The 22379-nt window shown below is 42.9% G+C and overlaps 1 protein-coding gene across 3 annotated transcripts in view; it reads right to left on the bottom strand.

The window, feature by feature from the left end:
- Window positions 1-22379, bottom strand: part of AKAP13 (A-kinase anchoring protein 13) — a 188498-nt gene that overhangs the window by 135499 nt on the left and 30620 nt on the right. For all 3 annotated transcript variants that reach the window (XM_072345260.1, XM_072345262.1, XM_072345263.1), the window contains exons 2-3: window positions 17230-17325; window positions 5114-5158 (exon numbers count right to left, since the gene is read on the bottom strand). In XM_072345260.1, the coding sequence (XP_072201361.1) occupies window positions 5114-5146 (33 nt within the window). In that variant the 5' untranslated portion in view covers window positions 5147-5158; window positions 17230-17325. The remainder of the gene's footprint in view (window positions 1-5113; window positions 5159-17229; window positions 17326-22379) is intronic.

The raw sequence follows: 22379 nt of genomic DNA, 5'->3' as shown, positions 1-22379 counted from the left end.
TAGTGTTCTTTTATTTTTTTTTCCTTGTGTAATCCCTCATTATTTACTCAAAAGAGGGTTCCTCTTAAAACACAAACATCAGAGGTTACCACAGTTGTTTTTCCTCAGCAATGCACATGAGGTGCACTTCAACTGTGTCTCAATCCATGTGAGATTCGTAAGCGAAGAGATATATTCCTATTATTAACACCGTCTTTTTCTTCCCATCTACACTGAAGCAGAAAACGCTGGGAAACTTACAGTACATTCATTAACAGAAGAGATCTATTATACCCAAAACTCAGGTTATATTAAGAGAGGGTCAGTGCATTCCTGCTGAAGCTTTTGAAGTTCATACTTCATTAAGTTGCATGGCATTTTGGCATGGAACTGAGAGCTCTCATCTCTATCAAGACTCTCTCTGAGAAATTCTGAGGGTTACACAGCTCCCTAAGTGGCAATTTATACAAGAGACTCAGTCCACAGACTGATTAAAGACCAAAGTCAATGGGAGCGCCTTTATCAATTAAGTGCTTGCCCTCCCATACATTCACTAAGTGTGACACATCTGGCTTTGTCATCCCAAATAACCTAGGCACACCTTAGACAAACTGTGCACAGGAGTGCTGTGATTTAGAACAACTTCTTTCCTTTTAATCAAAAGGGGGAAAGAAAAAAAAAAAAGGGCAGTGATGCATCATCCTTCCCCAGCTGCTAATCTTTTCCATTTCACACCCACTGATCATTATCATAGCAAAAAAAAAAACCCATACACACCCGTCTTAAAGGTGGATCTAAAGTTGTAGCCTTGGTAGTAATAGAAGATGACACTGCTTCACACATCTCGTCCCTGCATATCACTTCAGTCTGGTCTAACACTTTCATACCCAGTGCTGCTCTCAGGTTTTACTTCTAGAAAACAACACGGACTTCAGAGTGGCAGAAAATGTGAATGGGTTAAAAAAAAAAGAGATCAATAACATAACAATAACCCTGGAGCCAGCAGCCAGCAAGGCTGAGATCAGAAGCCATGAAGGCTCTTCTGAAGTAAGATTACTAGGACGCCGCATACAACTGATTTGATCGTAGTCATTTACTTGTATGCACTCTGTATTTACCAGTTTGGTTAGAAATAGAGACACAGCCTGTGATCCTTGATCCTTTTGTAATTAAATCTCCCGCTGGATACCCCACTGGATGCTCAATTAATGATAACATTTATACAAAGACCAACACTTGGCTTCTACCAAGCTCTTTCCTATTTTCTTTCTCTCACTATGATTTCAGCCTCAGTCACGTTTAAGTGAAGTGATTAATCTAAGCTACTTAATTTATAAACAGAGAACTTTACTAATTAATCACAATAGAATAAAACCCACTTAAAAATAAGCCTCTGTTACTTAGAGCAATGCTGATCCCTTTATTCCTAGCCACATACTCTTGCTGAATTAAATATTCCAGTAATACACCGACAAGAGCTAGGAAGTACCTTACAATGCTCAAGTTGAAATTTTGACTCGTTGGTGGAGATATTCAGCTTACTCAAAAAGGGTGAAGATTAAAGATTGTATCAAGTATCCAATGAAGCAAACAAAACTGAAGCTCCCAGCTTCCTGCCTCCCATTAACACCAGAACTCTGCAACTTTCCCACTCCACCCTGAGTCCTGCCAGTGTATGGAGTATCTCTGTCTGTCATTTGGGGTTCTGGGTGCACAAAGCCCCAGACAGAGAAGAAGCAAGACTTAAGCACTGTCCTACATCCACTACCTTGTGCTTGATAGGGGTCCCATACCAACGAGACAGCTCTGAAGTACAAGAAGAATACAGGTGAAACCGCTTTCAGATTTAGCATGGTACCTGAGCATCAGAGATATTCCCAAGCACTGTCTCAGGACTGCTCAGCCACATAGACTTTTTAGCAAATCCTGAAGAAAAAAAGACTTGAAGAAAGCCACTTATGTTAAAAATGTTCATAGAGCAACTCTTCCACAGAACATCCAGTCACACCAAAGCCTCCATATGAAGTCTGACCCACGCAAATACACACTGGGAAAATAAAAACAGCAACAAAAAAACCCCAACAAAAACAGAAGAGCACCAGCAAAAAAACAAAACAAAAACAAAACCAACAGAGATCCCAGCCAAGTGACAGTTCCTTTTCATAACCTTGAGCCACGCCAGCGAAAAAGCCAGGAGATAAAGCCTGGTCCCTGCTACAGCTCTATGTGCTATGCAGATTACAGCTCTAGTAACTATTGCTGCATTGAAGCCAAGTTTGTATGACAAGGTTTAGGATCCACTGCCTTAATGAAGAGGCATGAACACAGCAGACCAGGATTCCCCAGTTCTGCTGCCTTGGCACTTCAGAACCCAGCAGGCAGCAGCAAAGATTTATCCTCGCTTTAGAAAGGAGGTAAGGTTTGGACATCTTTATTTTCAATTCACACAACCCTGGGCCAAAAACACTGTCATACATAAGTGCAACTGAGTGCTGACAGCCATGCAGCTCAGATAGCTGCTTGGATCTGGCATTAAGTGTCTCGCACTGCGCTGAACTCGCACTACGCTATATCGAGGAATGCATAACTGTCCTATCTCTCCTGGCATGAGCTCCTCTCCACCTTGTGACTGTGCTGCTGGCAAACCAGGAGCAGCACCAAGCTCATCCCTGTATTAGAGCATATATGGAAGTGCTACTTTTTCTGTCACCCACAGAATTTTGGTCTTGAGTATATTCAACACTTTGGGTTCCCAATATGTCTTCCATAATAACTAAGTTACAAGTCTGGGCAATCTGGTAGTCATCAGATAGGGCGTAATGTGCTACACAAGCTGATAGACTTCCAGGAACAGATCTGGACACATCATTTTTTAGTTTCTACCCTCATAAGCAGATCAGTAAAGCTGCTACAACCATATTTTTTCCTAAGATATTCTTGTTTTATTTCTATGCACTGGCCAAAGCCTGCACTTTATACAGAGCTTTCAGGATGAAACTCACACAAGATTCAAATTAAATAAATAGATAATCTTGAATCTAAGCTATTGGTTTAAGAGAGAAAATGGGTAAAGGATAAGCTGCAAATGCCCCAAGCATAAAAGGGTAAAACCTGGGGGAAGCAATGTTCCTGAAAGTAGGCAAATGTAGAGAGATTCCCTGGATGTGTTTGTATTGCCTGCCATTTCCAGCCACCTATTTCACAGAGCTGTAATTAATTATGGAGAAATTCATGGGACATGGTTCTCAGCTTCCTGAAAACAAGCTGGAGGAGGAACATGTGCAAGGAAAGCAGAGTTATCATCACTGCACTGAACAAGGAACCTGGTGAGGTTTGGTATTCACCTGCTAATGGGACAGGCCTTGAAAAAAGAATAATACCAGGAAAACATATTTTCCTTCATGTTCTGCTCACATCCCACAGTTCTCAGTTGAGCTGAGCCAATTCACACCTCCACAAACACAGCAATTAATTTTAAAAGTTGCATAAAACCAACCTTGAGAGGAAATAGGAAGATTAAACGTTTAGTTTTTAAGTTTGATGGGTTTCTCTTTTTGTTTTCTTCCTTAAGCCACCTAAATTTGTTTGTTTTGAAAGGGATCTGATCTGCATAAACACCTGGCCATGGGATGACACAGGGGAGAAGAAAAGGAGTCCCTGATGCATTAATAATGTTGCCATGAAGGTTTTTTTTTTCCTTCAGATGGGAATAAAAGCAACACTGAGTGCCACATAAACATTGTTTTCCACTGGGCAAAGTTTGACCTCAGCCAAGTCCTCCTCACTGTCACGCGGGGAAGAGAACTTTTGACATCAGCCACTGAAGTATGTGTTGAATGCAAAACTACACAAAATGGTGGGAGAGTAAACTGAGTCAGAAGATAAGACTGGGAAAACAAAACCTTCTGATTAGTTAAGGCATACCCAGCTCAAAAGACATAATAATTTTATTCTGCTTTTTGCTGTTCATACATTTCTACTGCAGCATCTGCAGAACATATTTATACACAAGTCTGTACTTTTTTTTTAATCAAACCCAAAATCTAAATAAAGTTTCTTCAAAGTCACTCTGTTCAGCACATTTGTGTTTTAACAGACTTCAGGCTGATCTGAGCTCCATAGTAACACACAACTCGGTGTCCTACTCCAGGAAGGTTGTTTTGCTCAAGTCAGATCAATCTACACGGTGTCCATCTTGCCCCCAGCACCACGCTCAGTGCAGGAAGTACAGAATAAATTCTAATGCACACAACTTCCAGCTGGTAATTAAACATACATAAAACTTGAAACATTCTATTAAAGGTCAATACATTCACTATTTACAACAAACAACGCTTTCCAAGATACAGCCCAATTATCTGATGTGACAGTTTCCTATTCCCACCCCATAAAGCCACACTGTTGAACAATTTTTCCTCTCGATTTTCCATCCTTGCAGCACAGAAACCCAGGACAGCTTAGCAGCCCATCCCGCTCTGTGCATGGCAATGCAGAAAGTAAATGGTTACAGCCTTGGCCAGCAGCATTGGCATAAATGTCACACACATGCATCCACCCCCTCAAATTTGGGTCTAATTTGACAGTCCCCGTATTCTGCAACAAAGCTGCTATTCAAGAGCGAAAGGAAGCTTGTTCCCTATTAACTCAGCCACCAAGGCTACGAGCCTGTAGGAGATGACGTAAGCCATGCCCTGCTGCAGGAGCCTGTCAGCCCAGCCCCAACTGCTTCCAGACGCTCCCTGCCACGTTTAAAACTCTGAGCAGAAAAACATTATCACAGCAAGCGAGTGCTGCACATTGGATGTTCTATTCTCCACTCCAAAGATCCCTTCTTATGGCCTCTCAACACACCAAGAAAGGATCCAAAAAGCCAGGGGTTCCTGCACTGTGCAGGCTACGTGACAGCAGCATTACCGCGTGCCACAAAACTTCCTTCAAACTGCGTCCTTGGAAGACAGAGGGACCCAATAACTCACCTGAGGGTTATCACTGTGTATTGCCAGTACGACTGAATGAATACAAGCAATGTCTTTGGGGAGCAGGGAGGAAATGAGCAGAATCTCCATCAATGATGGTGAGAAGCATTTTACAGGAATAGGAGAAGAGGAAAGAACTGTTGAAACTTTTTACTCACATATAACGGAGCTTGCTGTGGATTAAGTTTCATGACCTCAGAACACTGAAACAAAAAAGAAAAGACAAATTTAGGACTGTTTTTCCATAAAACATTAAGTACTTCTCCATAAGCTGCATGACGTTACATTTCCAGCGTGGTACTGGCACTCTTACATTACTGCTTCTAATAGAAAGTCATGTAAAAACAACTATTTTCTGTATTTTCCCTCTGGATCTGCTAAGTTTATTTTTTTTCATTTATGCAGTTATTAAGCAAAGATGATTCTAAAACAATTTGCAGAGCAAATCATAGAGCTTCTCATCTGTCCAACTGGCCATGCTGGCATTTGTAATATTCCAAGCGAAACTGGCTTCCCATTCACACACCCCTAAATCCATCCCCTCCTCCTAGCAACCTTTACTTTTGATGATGATCAGTCCTTAATTACACATCTGTCCATACATCGCCTCACTTCCATATGTCTTCCTATTTCTCCACTGCAGCAGCAAACAGCACAAGCAAAAGCCGCAAGTTGTTGTTTAATGCATGTATAAAGCAATCCAAACTCCTAAGAGGAAGGCATGCAAAGTAATTAAAAATTCAATCTCTGTCATTGCTCATGTCTGCAGCGCTGCAGTCTGCACTACAAGTACTTCAAACCCTTTCACAAGGAGACGAAACACCGCTCTGCTTTTCTACCAAAAAAACCTCCAAGAACCCACACGGGATCTTGTTCATACTTTGTTCCCTTCCAACCCCCCCAGTTTGCCTTTAGTGAGGCAGAAATCCAAAAGACAGTTGAAGTTCTCTTAGCTGATTCCAGCTTTTAGAGCTCCCTCACACACTCTCCTTATACTGTGAAGTGGTTTTCGCACTGGTTATTTTCAATGGCTGAGGTACCTGCTGAGCTGCTCAGCCCAACACCGTCCCGCTGCAGAAGGTCCCACACCACAGACAGATGAATCTAGAGACCATTGAGAGCTTTTCATTCAATTCATACATTTTTTCAGCCTCAAAAGTCCCTTCCAACAGCAAGAATGCCTCAAAATGGTTACACTTGATAGTTTTCCCTGTCTCTTTGGATTTATAAAGAATTACTTGCTGGTGAAAATGGGACAGGGAACACAAGCTGTTGTTTGGGCTGGTAAGCTCCAGAAGCAGCTCTCTAAGCAATCCTTCCTATGACATGTTCCTGTCATGCCAGTCCTACTGAGCTCTCACAAACAGAAAACAGAAGGAACAAAGACTAAAAGATAAAACCCCAACACAAGTACAAACCACCCAAGCCTTGCCAATCTGCCTCATGACCTACCTGAACGCCTCCCCTATTCTGAACCCAGGCATCTTGAACAGGGAAACCAAAGCAAAATCCAGCTGAGAGCTGTTATTGTACCTTACAAAGATTAAACCAGAGTTGGACAAACTCCCTTTAAGCCCATCCGCGTGTTAGAATTTTTACAAAGTCTCATTGCAACAGAGCAATCGCCTCTTGAAGCGAAATTAAGTCCCGCACTCTGGTTCAGCAATCTGGTAGTACTTGGATATGACTTAAAAAAATATATTGCTGCAGAGAAGCAAAACAGTTCTGTCTCACATGAGAACGTTTAAAGGGAGTTAATACAGAGCATTGTTTTCTCACAGTTTCTTTTCAAGTCATGACAAGTACATGAACTACTTCTCTTTTTGCTGATAAAAGATGCGCTGTGATATACCTTCAAAGTCAATGCATCGACATTTTTGCATTTATATAAACTTTCAGGATTACTCTTTATCCCTGAAATTCACCCATACCTCCATACTGGCTATATTACAACTGGCCTAACATGCATATTAAGGAACGCTATGTGAAATTTTCAAGAGAACAGAACATGACAGGTCTGTATCTGCCCAAGACACAAATTCTACCTTTCGAGTTGCTCTCCATTCCCAAATCATTAGCTTTCCTAATCTCTCATCGGTTATTTTAACTTCTCAGAAGTCAGCTCTGAGGAAAGGAAGTTATTTTAAACACACTCAAAGTCATCCTTTCCCCTTCATTAGCTAACAACTTTATCTCTTCCACATCAAGGTTCACAGGTATGTTATTGTTGCTGTTGTCACCGCACAAAATAACTTCTGTGATTTGCAGTCAAGTTACAACTACAGTCACTCGCAGTGCCAAATAAGCAAACACTCTCAGGAAGCTTGCACCTCATCTTCACCAGAGCTATTTGCTTTGCTGGGACAAACCTATGGGGAAGGGGCCAACGTGCCCTACAGCTACAAGACTGCCATTGTTACCTCCCCATCCTGCTCCCATTGGCTATGCCCAGACATCAAGTCAACACTTTCAAAAAAGCCCAGCTCAAAGCCTCACCAACCAGGCAGGAAGCATGTGCCTGACCTCAGGACATCACTAAAGCAGCAGCAGGACTTAGTGTTCTGATTTATCACCCCTTCCCTGGTGCAGGTTTGAGAAGCAGGAGAGGTGTTGACAGAAGGAATCGAGTACTAAGCCAGACCTTTCTTCGTCTTTTTTAATGACAGCTTCATGGGTGCTTTAGCCCACCCCCTTCCAGCTAAGCCACAGAGAAGCCTCATCACACCATGCTTGGTGTTTGGGCTGCCATGCCATAGGACTGAGCCGCTATGAGCCCCCTTCCTTGCTTTCACAGGTTTTGTGTAAGGTGCCATCCCGCCACCCTACCACTAACGCTCCTCACATTTTCATACACAGCTGAAACCATAGCTCCTGCACTCCATCACAACACCTACTGTCAGATTTATCCAAAATAAGAAGCTGTTACACTGCATATCATGCCCAATACCATCAAGTCACTTCTGTTGTAGGCTCCACTTTGCAAATCCTGTACTCACACTCATTTGATGGTGGAAAACAACATAAGAAGCCTGACTGCACTGAAGGTATCAAAGGTGTGTACAAAACAGCAACAACAGAAGAATATCATATCAACAGAGCATTTGGATTCTTGCTGTTCAAGTAATCACGTGACCTTGCATACTCTGACCTCTGCCACCCTACAGAAATGCATGCTGCATTGCTTCATCCCCTTCCTGGCAGATGCCTGGCAGCAGCTGAGCAGAGAGAAACAGGAAAGAAAGACACATGCAGGTCAGGAAAGGAAGGATGGGCTGGTTCCAAACTCCCACAGCATAACCTCATCTTGAGGGAGAGTTAAGTTTGGTTGAAAAGACAGTGTCACAAGTTGCAGAGGCCAAAAGAAGTAAAGATTTTATACCTAAGGAAGTGAAAATACTGACACTGCTCAAGAAAAGGGGATGCCCAGGAGTTCAAACAAATGGCTGTGCTGGTATGGGATTTTTGCTTGCAAGAGAAGTTCATAGCAGCAGCACTGAAGTAAGGTGACAGTGTAACTGCTTGATCTTGACAAGAAAAATACCTCTGGAAATACCTGCTGGAAGCTTTTCCCCCCTTTTATCTTACTAGAAGTCTTCACATCAATGGCTTAAACGAAACAATTTAATATTTCATAATATATATGTCAGTCCAATTTTTCAAAGTATGCAAACTTCATTCGCAAGGAGACAAGCAAGTTTTAAAGATATTTTATCTTGTTAGGAAGTGCTCTGGCAAAAACATATGAGAGAAACAGAGTGACAGATAAGTCTGAATGAGTGCTTTGCATCAGCAGAGAACTAAATGTAGGCTTTCTGTAGCAGGTAGGCAGGCAGCCTCTGAAAGAAAAAAGTATAGTAATGAAAATGAAAACAAAAGACTGTGATGGTGATTATTAGAACAAGATTCATAAGGATCCTAATTTAATAAGTTGGACTGCTTTAAATGTAAAATTTAAGGAGAAATATATATTTGTGTGTAAGTGGGGGGGAGGGGGGAGGGCGGGGGAAGAAGCAAGTTGGTGTTGACAGATAAAAAGCTATAAAACATTTTCTTCTGTATTGATTAGAGGAGGACTGTATAGATTAGAGGAACTCATCCTTTGAGTTGATGCCTGCTTTGCTCCCCAGAAAGCAGTTTCTATCTTTTTGGACAGGTAGCTCCACACCTGCCCTATCAGACAAAACAAACTGCAGAGAGAATGCCTGGCCCTGCTGTGAGATACGGAGTTGGACTGTATGTGAGCTGCTTTGAGAGCCAAGCCAACAAGAAAGGGTAAATAACAACCCCACCTCCACACTTGTTTTAAGGCCTTCAACCTGCCATGGTTTGTGTTGCAAAGATAGAAAAATCACACCCATTGCACCTACTGCATTATCAGAAAAAAAATGCAGAATATACTTTTGAGTCCCACACACGAATTCTAGAGAAAACCTCACAGGAAGAGCAGCTTGCTTTCTGCAGGCAGGGCACACGCAGCCTGCAGTGAAACATGCTGACCAATTCTAACAGAAACAATTGTTGCATGTGCTCAACCTAGAAGTCTATTTACAGAGTCAAAAAGAAAACGACTGTGTGGGTTACTGCCAACTGGAAGGGCTCAGCTCTGTCCCCAGATGCTATTTGTCACGGTGCTGGAGCAGGCAGGCAATGTGACTACTCTGAACACTGTCTCTTGAGACAGCTTCCCAAGCTATGACTGCACAGAGAGCCAAACCGTTCCAAGTGAGCAATGGGAATTTCAGCGCCATGCTCCCTGCTGCTGGGGGGAGCAGCCTTGCAACCTTTGCACAGCCAACAGGCTGTGCTTTAAATACTACCATCACAGCCAGCATCACTGCTTTGTGAGCAAAGTCACCATGAGTGGAAACAGGAACATGAGGACCTGCCTGGTTCTGCTAAGTCTGCAGCAGACCGTGTGGTCACAGCACCCAAAACAGTCTGTACCCACTGAAACATATAGCACCAGGAGCAGTGAGAGCATTTCCATCTCTCAAAGAGCAGCATGTTTACCCTATCTCCTCCTTTTTTAAAATCAAAATATTGGACAAGAGCCTGGCACTTGTTTTGTCATCATCCTGCAACAGAACTTTTATTAAAGGGAAATCCTGGAAGACACACAAAGCAGGCTGGTTTACCGCAGGACATCTCAAATATGCTCACCCCCAGGAGAGCAAACGTGTGCTGTTAAAGACTGCAGATCAGCTGCATTCCTCAAGAAGCGTGCTTCCACCAGGGCTAAAATAACACAAAACGATTCTGCATTCACTGCAAAGTGCACTGCTTTCACGAGATCCAGTAACCAGCACAAATACCTTTTTCAGCATAAAACTTCATTTCCCTCTCAACTGCTGCAACCAAAGCATTTCACCAGCACCATTCCACATACATTACTGGCACTACTTGATACCCGCCCAAATAAGCATCATATAATTGCCTTATGAAAATGCAACTGGAGAGAAGCATTTCTACCATGTCTCAGTCCATCACACAGGTTTACTGTGTTATCTGTAGGACCGAGTGAAGATCCCTGTTATTAACAAAAGGAAGGACAATCTTCCCTCTAAACCCATTTATTGAAGCATTTACAGAAAGGGAGCAAAACAAATGTGACACAAATTCACACTGTCTTCCTGCAGGTACAGTTAATTATCAGTGGGCACAGTCAGATGTCCCCAGACATATAGTTCTTTTCTCCCAGTAGCAGTTGCCTGTACTTAAAACATTCATATTCCTTCTTGCAAATAGCTGCATCTTTCAGACACACACACACATATATACATATACACACACACACACACATATATATATATATTTTTGGCATGCTTTACAGCCATCCAGACATTTATCTTACAATACTTCTGGAATTCTGCTAGGTTTTTCCCCTTAGGATACCGCAGTGAAATCCCTCGTGTTTCCAAGTTTCAAAGCAGGATGTGAAATAAAAGTCCAGGTTCCAGCCCTTAAAAGCAACAGTGGTTGCAGGCATTGTAAAGAACTGCAGAAGTCAGTAAAATGGAAAGCTATTGAAGCCTTCTCAGAATGGGGAGGATACCTTTCTGCTCCGCTAAGCATTGAAGAACTAATACAGTGAGTGTTATTACAGCCTCCTCTGAAGAAATTCTATGTTATTCCACATATATCATGGAAGAGAACAAACTACTGTGTTCATTCTCTTATGATATGGTATAGTCCAACTAGGAGCATTTATTTGCCTTACTGTGGTTCCCAAAACCTCAGCCAGGATCAAGGCCCCATCAACTGCATGCTGTAGAAAATGCAATGCAAAACCAAGTTTCTGCCCTGACAAGCCAAGAAAGCAGGAAGGGATACAAACACAGCATAACTGAATAACAAATCCTCTCCATCCACTATTCCCAGCTACTATTTAATTTCACCTTAATTAGTTGGCTTATTTCTTACAGGCATTGCAAAGTGTATCTTAAGGACAGATCTGAACGCCATGCCTACAGCCCTGCACAGATAACACTGAAGGTCTGTCCAAACAGCACAGCTCAGAGCTACCAAAACAGCCTTGAGATTTTCCCACCACATCTTATTTACACTTGCTTGTTTTTTTCCCCAGTCAGAAAGGAAAGCAGTAGGATGGGCAGGAACAGAGAGGAGAGGCACTGAAAGCACCTGGTATCTCTGTGCAAGCCCATCTCCTCTCCCTTATACACCACATATGCAACAATAAATGCTTCAATTTCAAGTCTTTGAGGTTTTCAAACTTTATAACCTTCATTAAAACGCCTTGCAATCAATCCTCAGATCCTCCCACTTTAAACTCTTTTACAGCTTATGGGTCGTTTGTTTAAAGAAATCTAAGGGTCTACACTGCACATTTATCTGAACCCATTTGGATCTGCTCGGCGCTTTCTGGCACTACAGGCAGTCCTACCACTGAAACTCACCCAACAAAGCACCACGTCCTCACACTCCCACACACTCTGCTTTCACAAAATGTTAGTTCGTGAGGTGCTCAGAAATATCAGGAGGATTGGGTTTCAGCCCCCAAAAAGCTCATGTCCTAAGCTACACAAGATAAACAAAGGCAGTAGGAAACAGCGAGCGGTGGGTGAGCTGGCCACATGCAGACAGAACCCTGCTGGAGTTCTTAATTTCATGCAAAGAGAACTAGAATAGCAGCATCTTTCCCAAGTTAATTGCTCTCCCCCAATGTCATGGGAATCACTCCACTAGAATATTCCCTTTATCCTAGGAGGGATATCTAAGCTACCAAGTTGTGTTACCCATCAGCAGCCTCCCTTCTTTTTTTACTCCATGATAATTACAATTTGAAACAAAGTTGTTCTTGTTTTGGTTTATGTATTTTTTTTTTCTTTATCTGTAACAATAAGTCTGAACATAGAAACAAACAATGTTAATTTTACTCATATTATCCTGCTTCGTGCTTTTTTTCCCTGGGTATCCTCCTGCACAGTTTAGATCTTCAATAACTTGCTCTCTTCAGTATTAGGTGAAAGAAGGAACGAGTTGCTCACAAAATTTGCCCCACTATTTTCATTCATTCCAAATGGGTACCAGAAATCACCATTCACAAAATGAACTGCCTATCTAAGGGATGTATTAACGCCGTCTGATGCACCAGGATACTGAATAAAACATAAAACTGAGAGCAAAACCAACAAGCATTCTGGTTAGGCAGGAGAAATAACGATCCAATTCTTCATCTGTTTTCAGGGAGAAATCTGTATAAATCAAGCAGTAATTGCAGTGACTAAGATAAACCTTACTCTGACTGATTCTGTGACAGAAGATGAATATCCATGCTTCCAGGCACTACAATACTAAATGCTGAATGACTTCCTCTGTAGCTATATTAATGCATGGTTTTATTTTTCTTGCCAGAAATTGGAGGCTGGAGGAATCAAGCAAGTAACCCATTCAGAAGTTACGTCACAAACACAATACCACCAGCAAAAGCCTGACTGTAGAAGGGAGTAAGGAGATGAGGAGCTGCATCTCATGCATGTGGCAGCAATCAGGGTATGAGTAAGGCAGCACAGCATGTGCCATTGCAGCTGAGGAGGAAGGTGCTGAGCATAAATTCCCAGACATTTGTGTACAGCCACCTGAATTCATGCAACTTGCTGAAGGTTAGGTTTTATAACTAAATTGAGTCCTTATAAAGAAAAGAAAAAAATCCCTCCTGCATCATTTCCACAGGTGATGCTGCCTGCCAGCTGCGTCCTGTCTGCAAACAAAACCATATGTTGCCATTCAATTACAGACACAGAGGAGTTTCTTTTGGCTGCAAGCGATGGAAAGGAGATGTAAACACGTTTCGTGTTGGCCTGGCCCTGCTGTCCTCGCCTCTGAAGGACCACTGGCAGGTCTGCAAGTCCCCCACTGCAACCAGTTGCATGCAGACAGCTTTAACAGCACCAGAAAGAAATGTAACTTCATGACACTCTCCTTCCCCAGTAAAGAATGGAAAAGGAATGAATTCAACTGAAAAATCAGCCCTATATGTTAAATGCTCAGCACTGCAGCCTTCCCCATGCAGCAGGCCTCACCAACAGAAGGCCAAGAGTTGCTACAGCAACAGCTTAATAACTGCATGCAGAGCCTCACTGGAATGAAAGCTAACAGAGCGTCACTGATTTAATTGACTGATGATTTAATAAAACGCTCTGGATATAGATTAACTTGTTTTGCTTAATGTAGCTTGGCTTCCTGGTGGCAGCAATGGACCCATGCTCTTAATGGGCCAGAGCCCAGCCTGCAGCACAGGACCACAGTTTTTGGGGCTCCCACCTTACCACCCAAACCCTGGAAGGAGATCAAGCCATGTGGGGTAAACCAAAGCAGCAGCATCCCCCAGGCCCAGCAGAGGAAGGCAGCAATCACTCCCAACACACACATCTGGTTTCTTCACTGCTATTGCTAGGTATAAAAACCCCACAAAACTCAAATCACTGTGTTATCAACCCTACGCTCCTCATGCCCGATTTCAAAGAAACTAAGAATCTATAGAAGTTGAAACAACAGAGAGTAAAAGGATTATTTGCTAGCTCTAATTATACAAACTGATCTCATCCTCTTGTCATAAGCCTCTTTCCTGTGTCCGGAATCTATTTGTGTATCATAAAGACCAGTCTTCTGTAAATGTACAAGGGCCATCAGCACAGGGCCATTAATTTCACATATTACAATACACACATATTGTCATCCAATCCACTTGTAACAAGATAGAACTGCCCTCACTTGTCAATTGGTACTTTAAAGTATTACTAATAGCAAACACTAATTAAGATACCGATTCCTAAAACCCAAGCAGTGTTTTTAAAGTAGCTACCATGTAGCTGTAATAAAAAGCAGAGGCTCCATCTTCAGCTCAAGTAGCTACATCCTAATAAAGTTAAGAACTAACAGTCAACTTGAATTATAGTGCAGCACGTACGTAAAAGCACACGTATGTTTATACTCAAATCAAGTCCTCCAACAGGTTCTGGGGCAGCTGTCTCACGTAGGCATGAAACATTTATCTCAGGCTCAAGTATTAACTGCCAGAAATCCTTAGCAGACCTTCTAGGTGCCTCTTCAAATGATAACTTCTAACACACTGCGTAGCTTGAATACACACGATGGGAATAAATTCTAGGGAAGTCCTCAAAAATAAAACACTTTGTTTGTAAAAGCAATTATTGACTTTAGATACTTAAGAGAACTTCTCGAGAAGCAGCAGTGTTCAAAGGACAAGTACATTCAGAATTTTCTACAGAAACAGACACCATCCCAAAGCTGGGCACCCAAAATAGAAGGAACAGGACTACAGTTATCTTTGAAATATGAATAGATATGCTATGCAGCACCTATAGTGCCCCCAGATGCACAAAAGCCAGCTGAAAGACGACAGGAAGAGAATGCAAAATTAGGAGTTGTTTTTAATTAAGTAGCCTGTTCCTTTCAACTCAAGCAACCATAGGAAAAAACATCCTAGTGAAGCACGTACTTTATTTAGGTAGACACAAAATCAGCTTGTTTTACTGGAGCATCCCATCTGAGCCAGTCTGGAAAAATGTACATCACTGACCCATTCTCAACAACTAATGAAGTCCTTTAGTACTCATTGCCAGAGAGAGAAAGGTAGACACAGTATTAAGTACACAGCATCCATGGAAAGTACCAGATAAAGCAAAAACCAAAGCAACAGAGTATCACATCTCTAAAGCAGAGATGAGAAAATACACTGAAATCTGAAAATTAAATTAAAAACAAAATCAAACTCTAAAAGGCACGGATTCTACTCAATATCACCACCTCAAGCCCTGCATCCAATCCCTTTGACAACCAGCCCACAAGCAATAAAGCAAGTTTTGCAAACAGACATCCAGCTTTGCACCTGAAATCGTTGCTTCCAGCAGCCCTCACAAAGCAAGCTTTCAGGTTGGCCCCCTCAGGAGCCCAACGGGTTAATGCCCACAGGTTGCAGCCACACCAGTAAATCATTTATTACCCCAGCTCAGGGACAAGCAGCTACGCAGAACCAAGAGCCCACGCTGTGCAGCTGTTCATCAGCCAGGCAGTTCTACACCATTATGTTATAACACAGGATTAAATTCGGGGAGTAGAAATGCATCCCTTTATTATTGGTATTTCTTGGGTTTTTTTAATTTGTTTTTCATCAATTTATGCAGCTATTTTAAATGCTACAGAATTCATTAACATTTAGTTCATTAAGCAGTAACCACGAATGAAATGAAGGAATCATCATTACAAGCACAGGTAGGGAAATACAGGACCAGCAGGCAAAAAGAGAGAAAGCTTTGAAGAATAAGGAAAGCTGTTCCTAAACTCAAGTTTAGTCTTTTTTTCCAGACCTATCAGAGAACACACACACCTGAAAGCAGCCATGGTGCAGATGTTGGTTCCCAGAGGGCCAGGTGAGCAGCACTCGCTGCCTGCAGCTGGAAACCTCTGCAGCAGGCACTGCTCACTGCACGCTCCTGGACTCCAGAAATTAACAGGAAGTTTAGAAACTGCTAGGAAGGATGATGAGACACTGGAACAGCCTGCCCAGGGCTGTAAGTGCCCCATCTATGGTGGCCAGGCTGGATGAAGAATGTAGTACGTTCTTCTAGCCACGCGCAGCACATCTAGCTAATGGTCTGAGCTCATGATGGATGACCAGCCCTCTACAAGTCACATCCTCAAAGGAATGCTTTCCTATTAAAGAAGGATTCATTCATAATTTCACTCATGATTCTAAGACTTATTATTATTTTTCTTTCTCAAAATCTGCAAATAGGTACAACACCCTTACCCAACCCGTAAAAGAAGGAAACCAAAATAATCACAACAAATACTTGTCTCCCAACCACAGCAACAGTTTATGATTAATCCACCCAGCTGTTGCTACAGCACTGCCAAATGATTTGGGCCCAGCACTGTTAACCACACTGCTTTGCACCAGTCTTCTTGGGCACAGCCATGGAAAATGTGAGACGCTGCAGAAGGTAAACAGGTTACATACAAAAGAGGAGAAAACAGCCCTCTGTCAGAGCCCAAGCTCTGCAAGCACCCATTTCCAAAGAAGACACCCACAGTTTCTTTGCTTTAGGCTAACAGTTTTTTCCAGCTTAAGTATTTTTGGAGAAAATGAGTATAACTGCACGAGACACAACATCTCCTAACAGTCCTGCAGTAGTTACATGTCATCTTGCAAGTGAGATCCATCCCCTGACCTGGTTCATCACACTGAGAGGTTATGAGAACTGAAAAAGCAACATTGAACCAACACCTGGAGCACTGCAGGACCGGCCCCCATCGGGCCCATAAGGAGCCATGCTCTCTGAGCAGGAGTCCTGTGTGCCCCAACTCCTATATCCAGCAACTTCTGAAGAAACCCTCAGGCTGAGAACACCACAACCACCTGTCTACCCCCAGGGACAACTGTATAGTGTCTTAAAATAATAGGGAAGAGCAGCTGGTGCCTTAAGTGCTATGGACTGTTTCACACCATGTCATACACTCAATGGAACAGTGAGAGCATGTACAACTGCACTATGAATCATGCTGCGAGTTTACTTGTGAGAGATAGAGTCTCAAATGTAATTCTTCACCAGCACCTTCAGCACTCTTCACACCATTCTATTTTCCTTTTAACTGTCAAATTTGCTTGTCACATACTTTGATACCCACATCTGCTCTTGCCATCCAGCAGGTAAGCCAGGCAAACCCATCCCCCCAAAACAACTCGCCTCAGCATTCACTTGTACCCAAGAGCTGTCAAAAAACGTGACCTTACTTGAACTGCATGAAGCAGCACCAACAATCCAAGATGTCCTTCCAGGCCTTCCCCCAGTGAGCATAGAGCAGCAGAGCAGGACCCAAGGTTCAGCTCCTGCAAGAGAAGAAGGAGGAGTCACCGGGATGCAACAAGGCCTGGGAGCATACACCTACCCCATACCTGGAGTATGGAAACCTTCCACCAACCTATGCCTTGTGGGCAGATAGGAGACAGCAGCCTGCTCCCAGGATTCTGTGAGGGCAGCATGAAACCCACCTGCAGGACTGGGCTTGATCCTGCCCTGTCCCCCTCCACAGTACAGTTGGATTGGTATCTGTCACCCTTAAGTTGAACATGAAATCCTGCAAATTCATCCCCCTACACCCAACCCCTTCAAAGTAGTCGGGAACCCTCATTATCACAAGGTGTGTTAGAGAAGACAAAAGCACCCAACACAAGTTGATGGCCAGTGAGAGTCTGCAGATGAAGCCCATAATCTACCAGCAAGCCTCTGCCAAACCCTGATGGGGAACCATGCACTTCTCCACAGGCAGATTTCCTGCCCCAGCCCCAGGGCTAAGCCTGCTCTATGGAACACACCTGGAAAGAACAGTTAAAATGACCAAATGGCAAGTCAAGAAAGAGTACAGGCTGTGATTTGGTGTATTAAATGTTGAGTGAGAGATTGTATGACCTAAATGACAGTCACTGGGACACCTCCGTCCATCATTTCATTACCACACCAGTAGTGTTTGTGGGTAGGCACACAGCACCCAATGCAAGCTCAATGTGCTGCCTACTCTACCAGAGACAGTGCTCCTATACTGACCAGTTGGGAAACTGCCTGTAATGAGGGATCTCACAGCCTGATCCAATCTGCACAGCTCAAAGCACAATTACAAGCAGGAACAATGGCAAAGCCTGCTAGCAGCTGGAAAATCAATTGTGCTCCATGAATTGGCTGGGGAAGGTAAAAGCTGAGAGACAGAGCATTGCAAAACAAGCCTTCATTCAACCACAAAGGCACAGCAGAACCTGAACTCTGCCACACCAGTTGTGCAGAAAGTTCTTTGAGAGTGCTGTTACTAAAACTTCCCTTAATTCTACTGGTGGGCTCCTGCTGAGGGACAGGGACTGCACTTTGTGAGGCACCATGGGGCACTGAAGGCAGAAAAGGGTTTTATTTTCCATAGACACTTCAGCAGAGACCATTTCATATTGGAAAAGGGAAAAAAAAAAAAAGCTTACCCTTCTTGTTCCTCTTGAAGCAATGAGGAAAAGAGGGAAAAATAAGAAGCCTGTGACTCCTTATTCTGTTGTCACATTTCTAAATTACATCTCCATGGCAAAGTACTGAGCTGAAAGAACTACCTGAACTCTTCAGTACCAGGCAGAGGAAGCAAACGTCCTTTGGATTCATTAACCAGTAAAAACCTCCCTCACAGTCAGAAGCAAACAGACTGGAACTTCCCTCCAGCATTCCTGCAGAGCTGCTTTCAGGACTGCACGTTAATCGTGGTTACAGTTTGATAAGGCAACGATTAACTACATTAAGTAAGAAACATTAACCCAAGGCTCCTGGTAGTGAACCCACGTTGATCGGAGAGAGTGATGATCAGCAGCTCTCTCCAAGGCATACACTACAACAGTGCAGTGGTTTCACTTGTTTGTGAGACTGATAACTTGGCTTTCAATACCACGCAGAGCTTCAGCAAGCTTTACTGCTACTCCTGTAAGCTGGCAAGCATTACAGGCAGAGATAACGCTGGTAAATACACAGTGAGTGTGCAGTGAATCACTGCAGATTTCTCATCATACCCATTAAGGAATGAGGGTGTGTATATGGAGGCGCACATGCAAAACTCACTGGGATGTTTATGACTTGGAAAGTATTAGCAAGTGGAGAAAATCAACCAGCTTTGCAAAAAAGACATTACTCTCCTGGGGCTTTTTGTTTGAGTTTATTCTGGAGGAGTTTTCAGCTTAGCCCGAGAAAGTGCAAAGAATATTAAGAAGTCTTATATTTCTATTTCTGTAGGTAAAAAGCCTTCACGTTCAGTAAAGGTGTCCAAATTGAGGGATTAACCGCCCAAAGGTTTCTCCTTTCCTCATGGAGATGCATCAAGATAACTTCTGCATGTATAACTAGACTCATTTTGGAAGGGTTTCCCTGGATGGATTTCCCCTCATCCTCTACTGGGAAGTAATTTCCCAGCACTGGCAAACACAGACATCACCTCTCTTATATGTATCTTAAATATATATATATATATATATATATACACACACACACTTTTTTTAAAAAACAATTAAGTCTTATAGCCATGCTCATATTGCTAAACAAGGAAGAAAACACATAAATCTCTTCCACATCATCACAGCACAATGATGACATGCAGCCAGCAAAGGGGTTTGCCCATGGCCACTCCGCCAGGCAGCAACAGTGTGAGGAACTGATCTCAGTTCAAACAGATCTTAAGCCAAATGATTTATGGGTGATCTGCATCTTTATGGGCAAAGGAGCCAAGCAGCATAAGGTACTCACTACACATTCATAAATGAACACAGCAAGAGAGAGAGTTATCTGTGTCTAGAACACATTTAGGAGCAGCCAGCTGAGGAGTGGAGAGATGAAAGGTGGGCAGGGGCCAGCAAGGCCCTCCTGAAAGCTCAACAGAACCCAAGCATGCAGAACCCAGGGTCTCTAGTGCTCAGCTGGCTTCTTCTGCAAGAACCAAGTCAATCAACAGAGAACTTCCAAAACACGACCATCACACAGAAACCACTTCCTACTTGGTTTTGTGTGTGTTTTGTTGTTGTCTTTTAATTTTCCCCTGAACACAAATCCAATTTCTTCTTCTGAGAAGCACTGCACTGTTTGGGTTTGTTTTTTTTTCCACTCTCTAAACTGATTGTTTTGACACGTAAAATGAGTTATCTCACCATCTGTTTGTAATTGCCATAATGAAGCTTTAACAAACTCCAAAAAAAAAACCCAGCACCAAGAACAGGACATTAACAGTCTGGGAGATGAACTGCTGATTATTTGGGATTATTTCATACGGCCGGGATCTTTTGATAGCCAAGACGCCCAAACACAGCCAATCCCACAGCCAAGACATCCAAACAAACCTTTGCAGTATTTCCAAGTTTTGGCTGTTGCATGCCATAAAATCTCCCTATAATTACATATCAAATGACGTCAAGGAAAGCTCAGCTACTGGACACACATCTGCATGCTGCTACTACCTTGGTTGCTTTTAATATATATATAGCCTACGCTTATGCATCACAATGTTCACATTACAGGAAGTCCTTTTTCTGTCCCTGCTGGGCTTTCAGGAGAAGCTGGCTCACAAGATGTTTTTGGAAGTTGGATTTAGCTATGCTTCCTAATTCCTTAGGGAAGGGAGCCTGGACAAGGCATTTCACATGTTATGAAGGCACCTTCACGGCACCAAATTCTTCTCCACTGACCACAGGGAAAGCCAAGCAAGTCCCACTGCAGCTGGACAGGAGCAGCAGCGTCCCAGCAGCCATGCAACTCAGTAGGACAAACCCATCTGCTAAGGCTATGAACATACATGGGCAAAAAAAAAAGGGGGGGGGGGGGGGGGGAATAAAAGATCTTTCCCTTAAAATCCACCTTATTTTGGACAGATGTAAAGGCAAAGAGTGTCCACAAACCACAGCATCACACTAAATGTTACCAGAACAGCAGAGGTTTGAATGCAGCCATCACGTTTACCACACACACACACCAGGTTCCTCCAAAGCCAAACAGATAAGTTTTGTTTAGCAGGCAGTATCAAACTTGGCACACTACATGGAGAACAGCTAAGCACTTTAAAATAATAGTTAACAAATACAATACAACTACATGCCACACCACAATTGCCATGCTGAAGACAGAAACTATAAGGAAAAAAAAAAATGAAATGGCATAGTAGTGTTTTTGTGCCTCATTAGACTTTTCACTGATACACTAAGAGGAAAATTAGGTCTTGCTCCAGAGCTTTGATCTCCTTTAAAATGATCCAAGTCACAGAATCCATCCCAAGTAGCAACGACTGTTTTCTAGGTGGCCTTGTACAGTAAGGACTTCAAACTGTTTCCATATTAGCACCATAGCTGACTGGCTACAGAAGACTTCACAGTCTAGCTCCAGGAGTTTAGAATTAAGTGTAAGTTTAGGTGTGCTGGACCTTAGCACTTCAATGAATCACCAGAGCAAAATCACCATTCCCTATGCTGCTGGAGAACCATATTGGAGCAATGAGCTAAAAGCCAAAGCAAACAGAAGCAATAACATCTCAAGCCCACAACCACTCCCAGAAGACAAAGTCTTTAAATTCTGGTACAGATCTTTCTGCCTCTCCTCTCTTTTTCCCTGAAACAGCCAGGCTTGAGGCAGCCAGGGCAGGTGACCCGTCACCCTGCAAAGCACCGCGTGACTTGGAGAAAAGGAAGAGAGGCTGCAAATGAGACACCAAGATAAATGAGGTTGGCTCATGAAGGTCAGACAGACCAATGCCCCAGTCAAAGCACAGCTGTGACATCATGGCAATGACATCAACCCTATGCTCTCACTGTTCCAAACTGTCACTTAGTTGTGGCTTCTGTCTCAATTCTCAGTTGAGAAATGGAGTGAAAAAGAACTGCTTGGCCACTGGAATGAAGTCAAAGTCATTAGCAGTTGCAAGGCACTCCAACTTGGGAAGAAGAAAAAAAAAGTGAAGACAGTAAACAGTGATTACTGTACTTAGAAACCTTCTGATAAGGACAGAAACATGCACATACTGCAACCAACTTCCTTTCTCTACTTTAAGTAAAACTTTTTTAAGTTTTACTTTTTAAGTAAACTTTTTTACGTGGTCTGATAGCAACAGCGCAAGGGGGAATGGTTTTAAATCAAAAGGGGCAAGATTTAAGTTAGGTGTCAGGAAGAAAATTGTTCAGAGAGAAGTGAGCCCCTGGCACAGCTGCCCAGAGAGCTGTGTGTGCCTCACCCCTGGAGGTGCTCAAGGCTGAAATGGGGCCATGGGCAGCCTGAGCTGGTAGAGGGCAACCAGCTCATGGCAGGGATTAGAACTGGGTGGGCTTTAAAGTCCTTTCCAACTCAAACCATTTTATGATTCTGTGATTCCAGTAGGGCACAAGCATTCACA

This window comes from Excalfactoria chinensis, chromosome 10 (assembly GCF_039878825.1).
Source record: "Excalfactoria chinensis isolate bCotChi1 chromosome 10, bCotChi1.hap2, whole genome shotgun sequence".
NCBI lineage: Eukaryota > Metazoa > Chordata > Aves > Galliformes > Phasianidae > Excalfactoria > Excalfactoria chinensis.
Note: the sequence above shows the minus strand (reverse complement) of the source record. Positions and strands in the feature narration are given on the sequence as shown.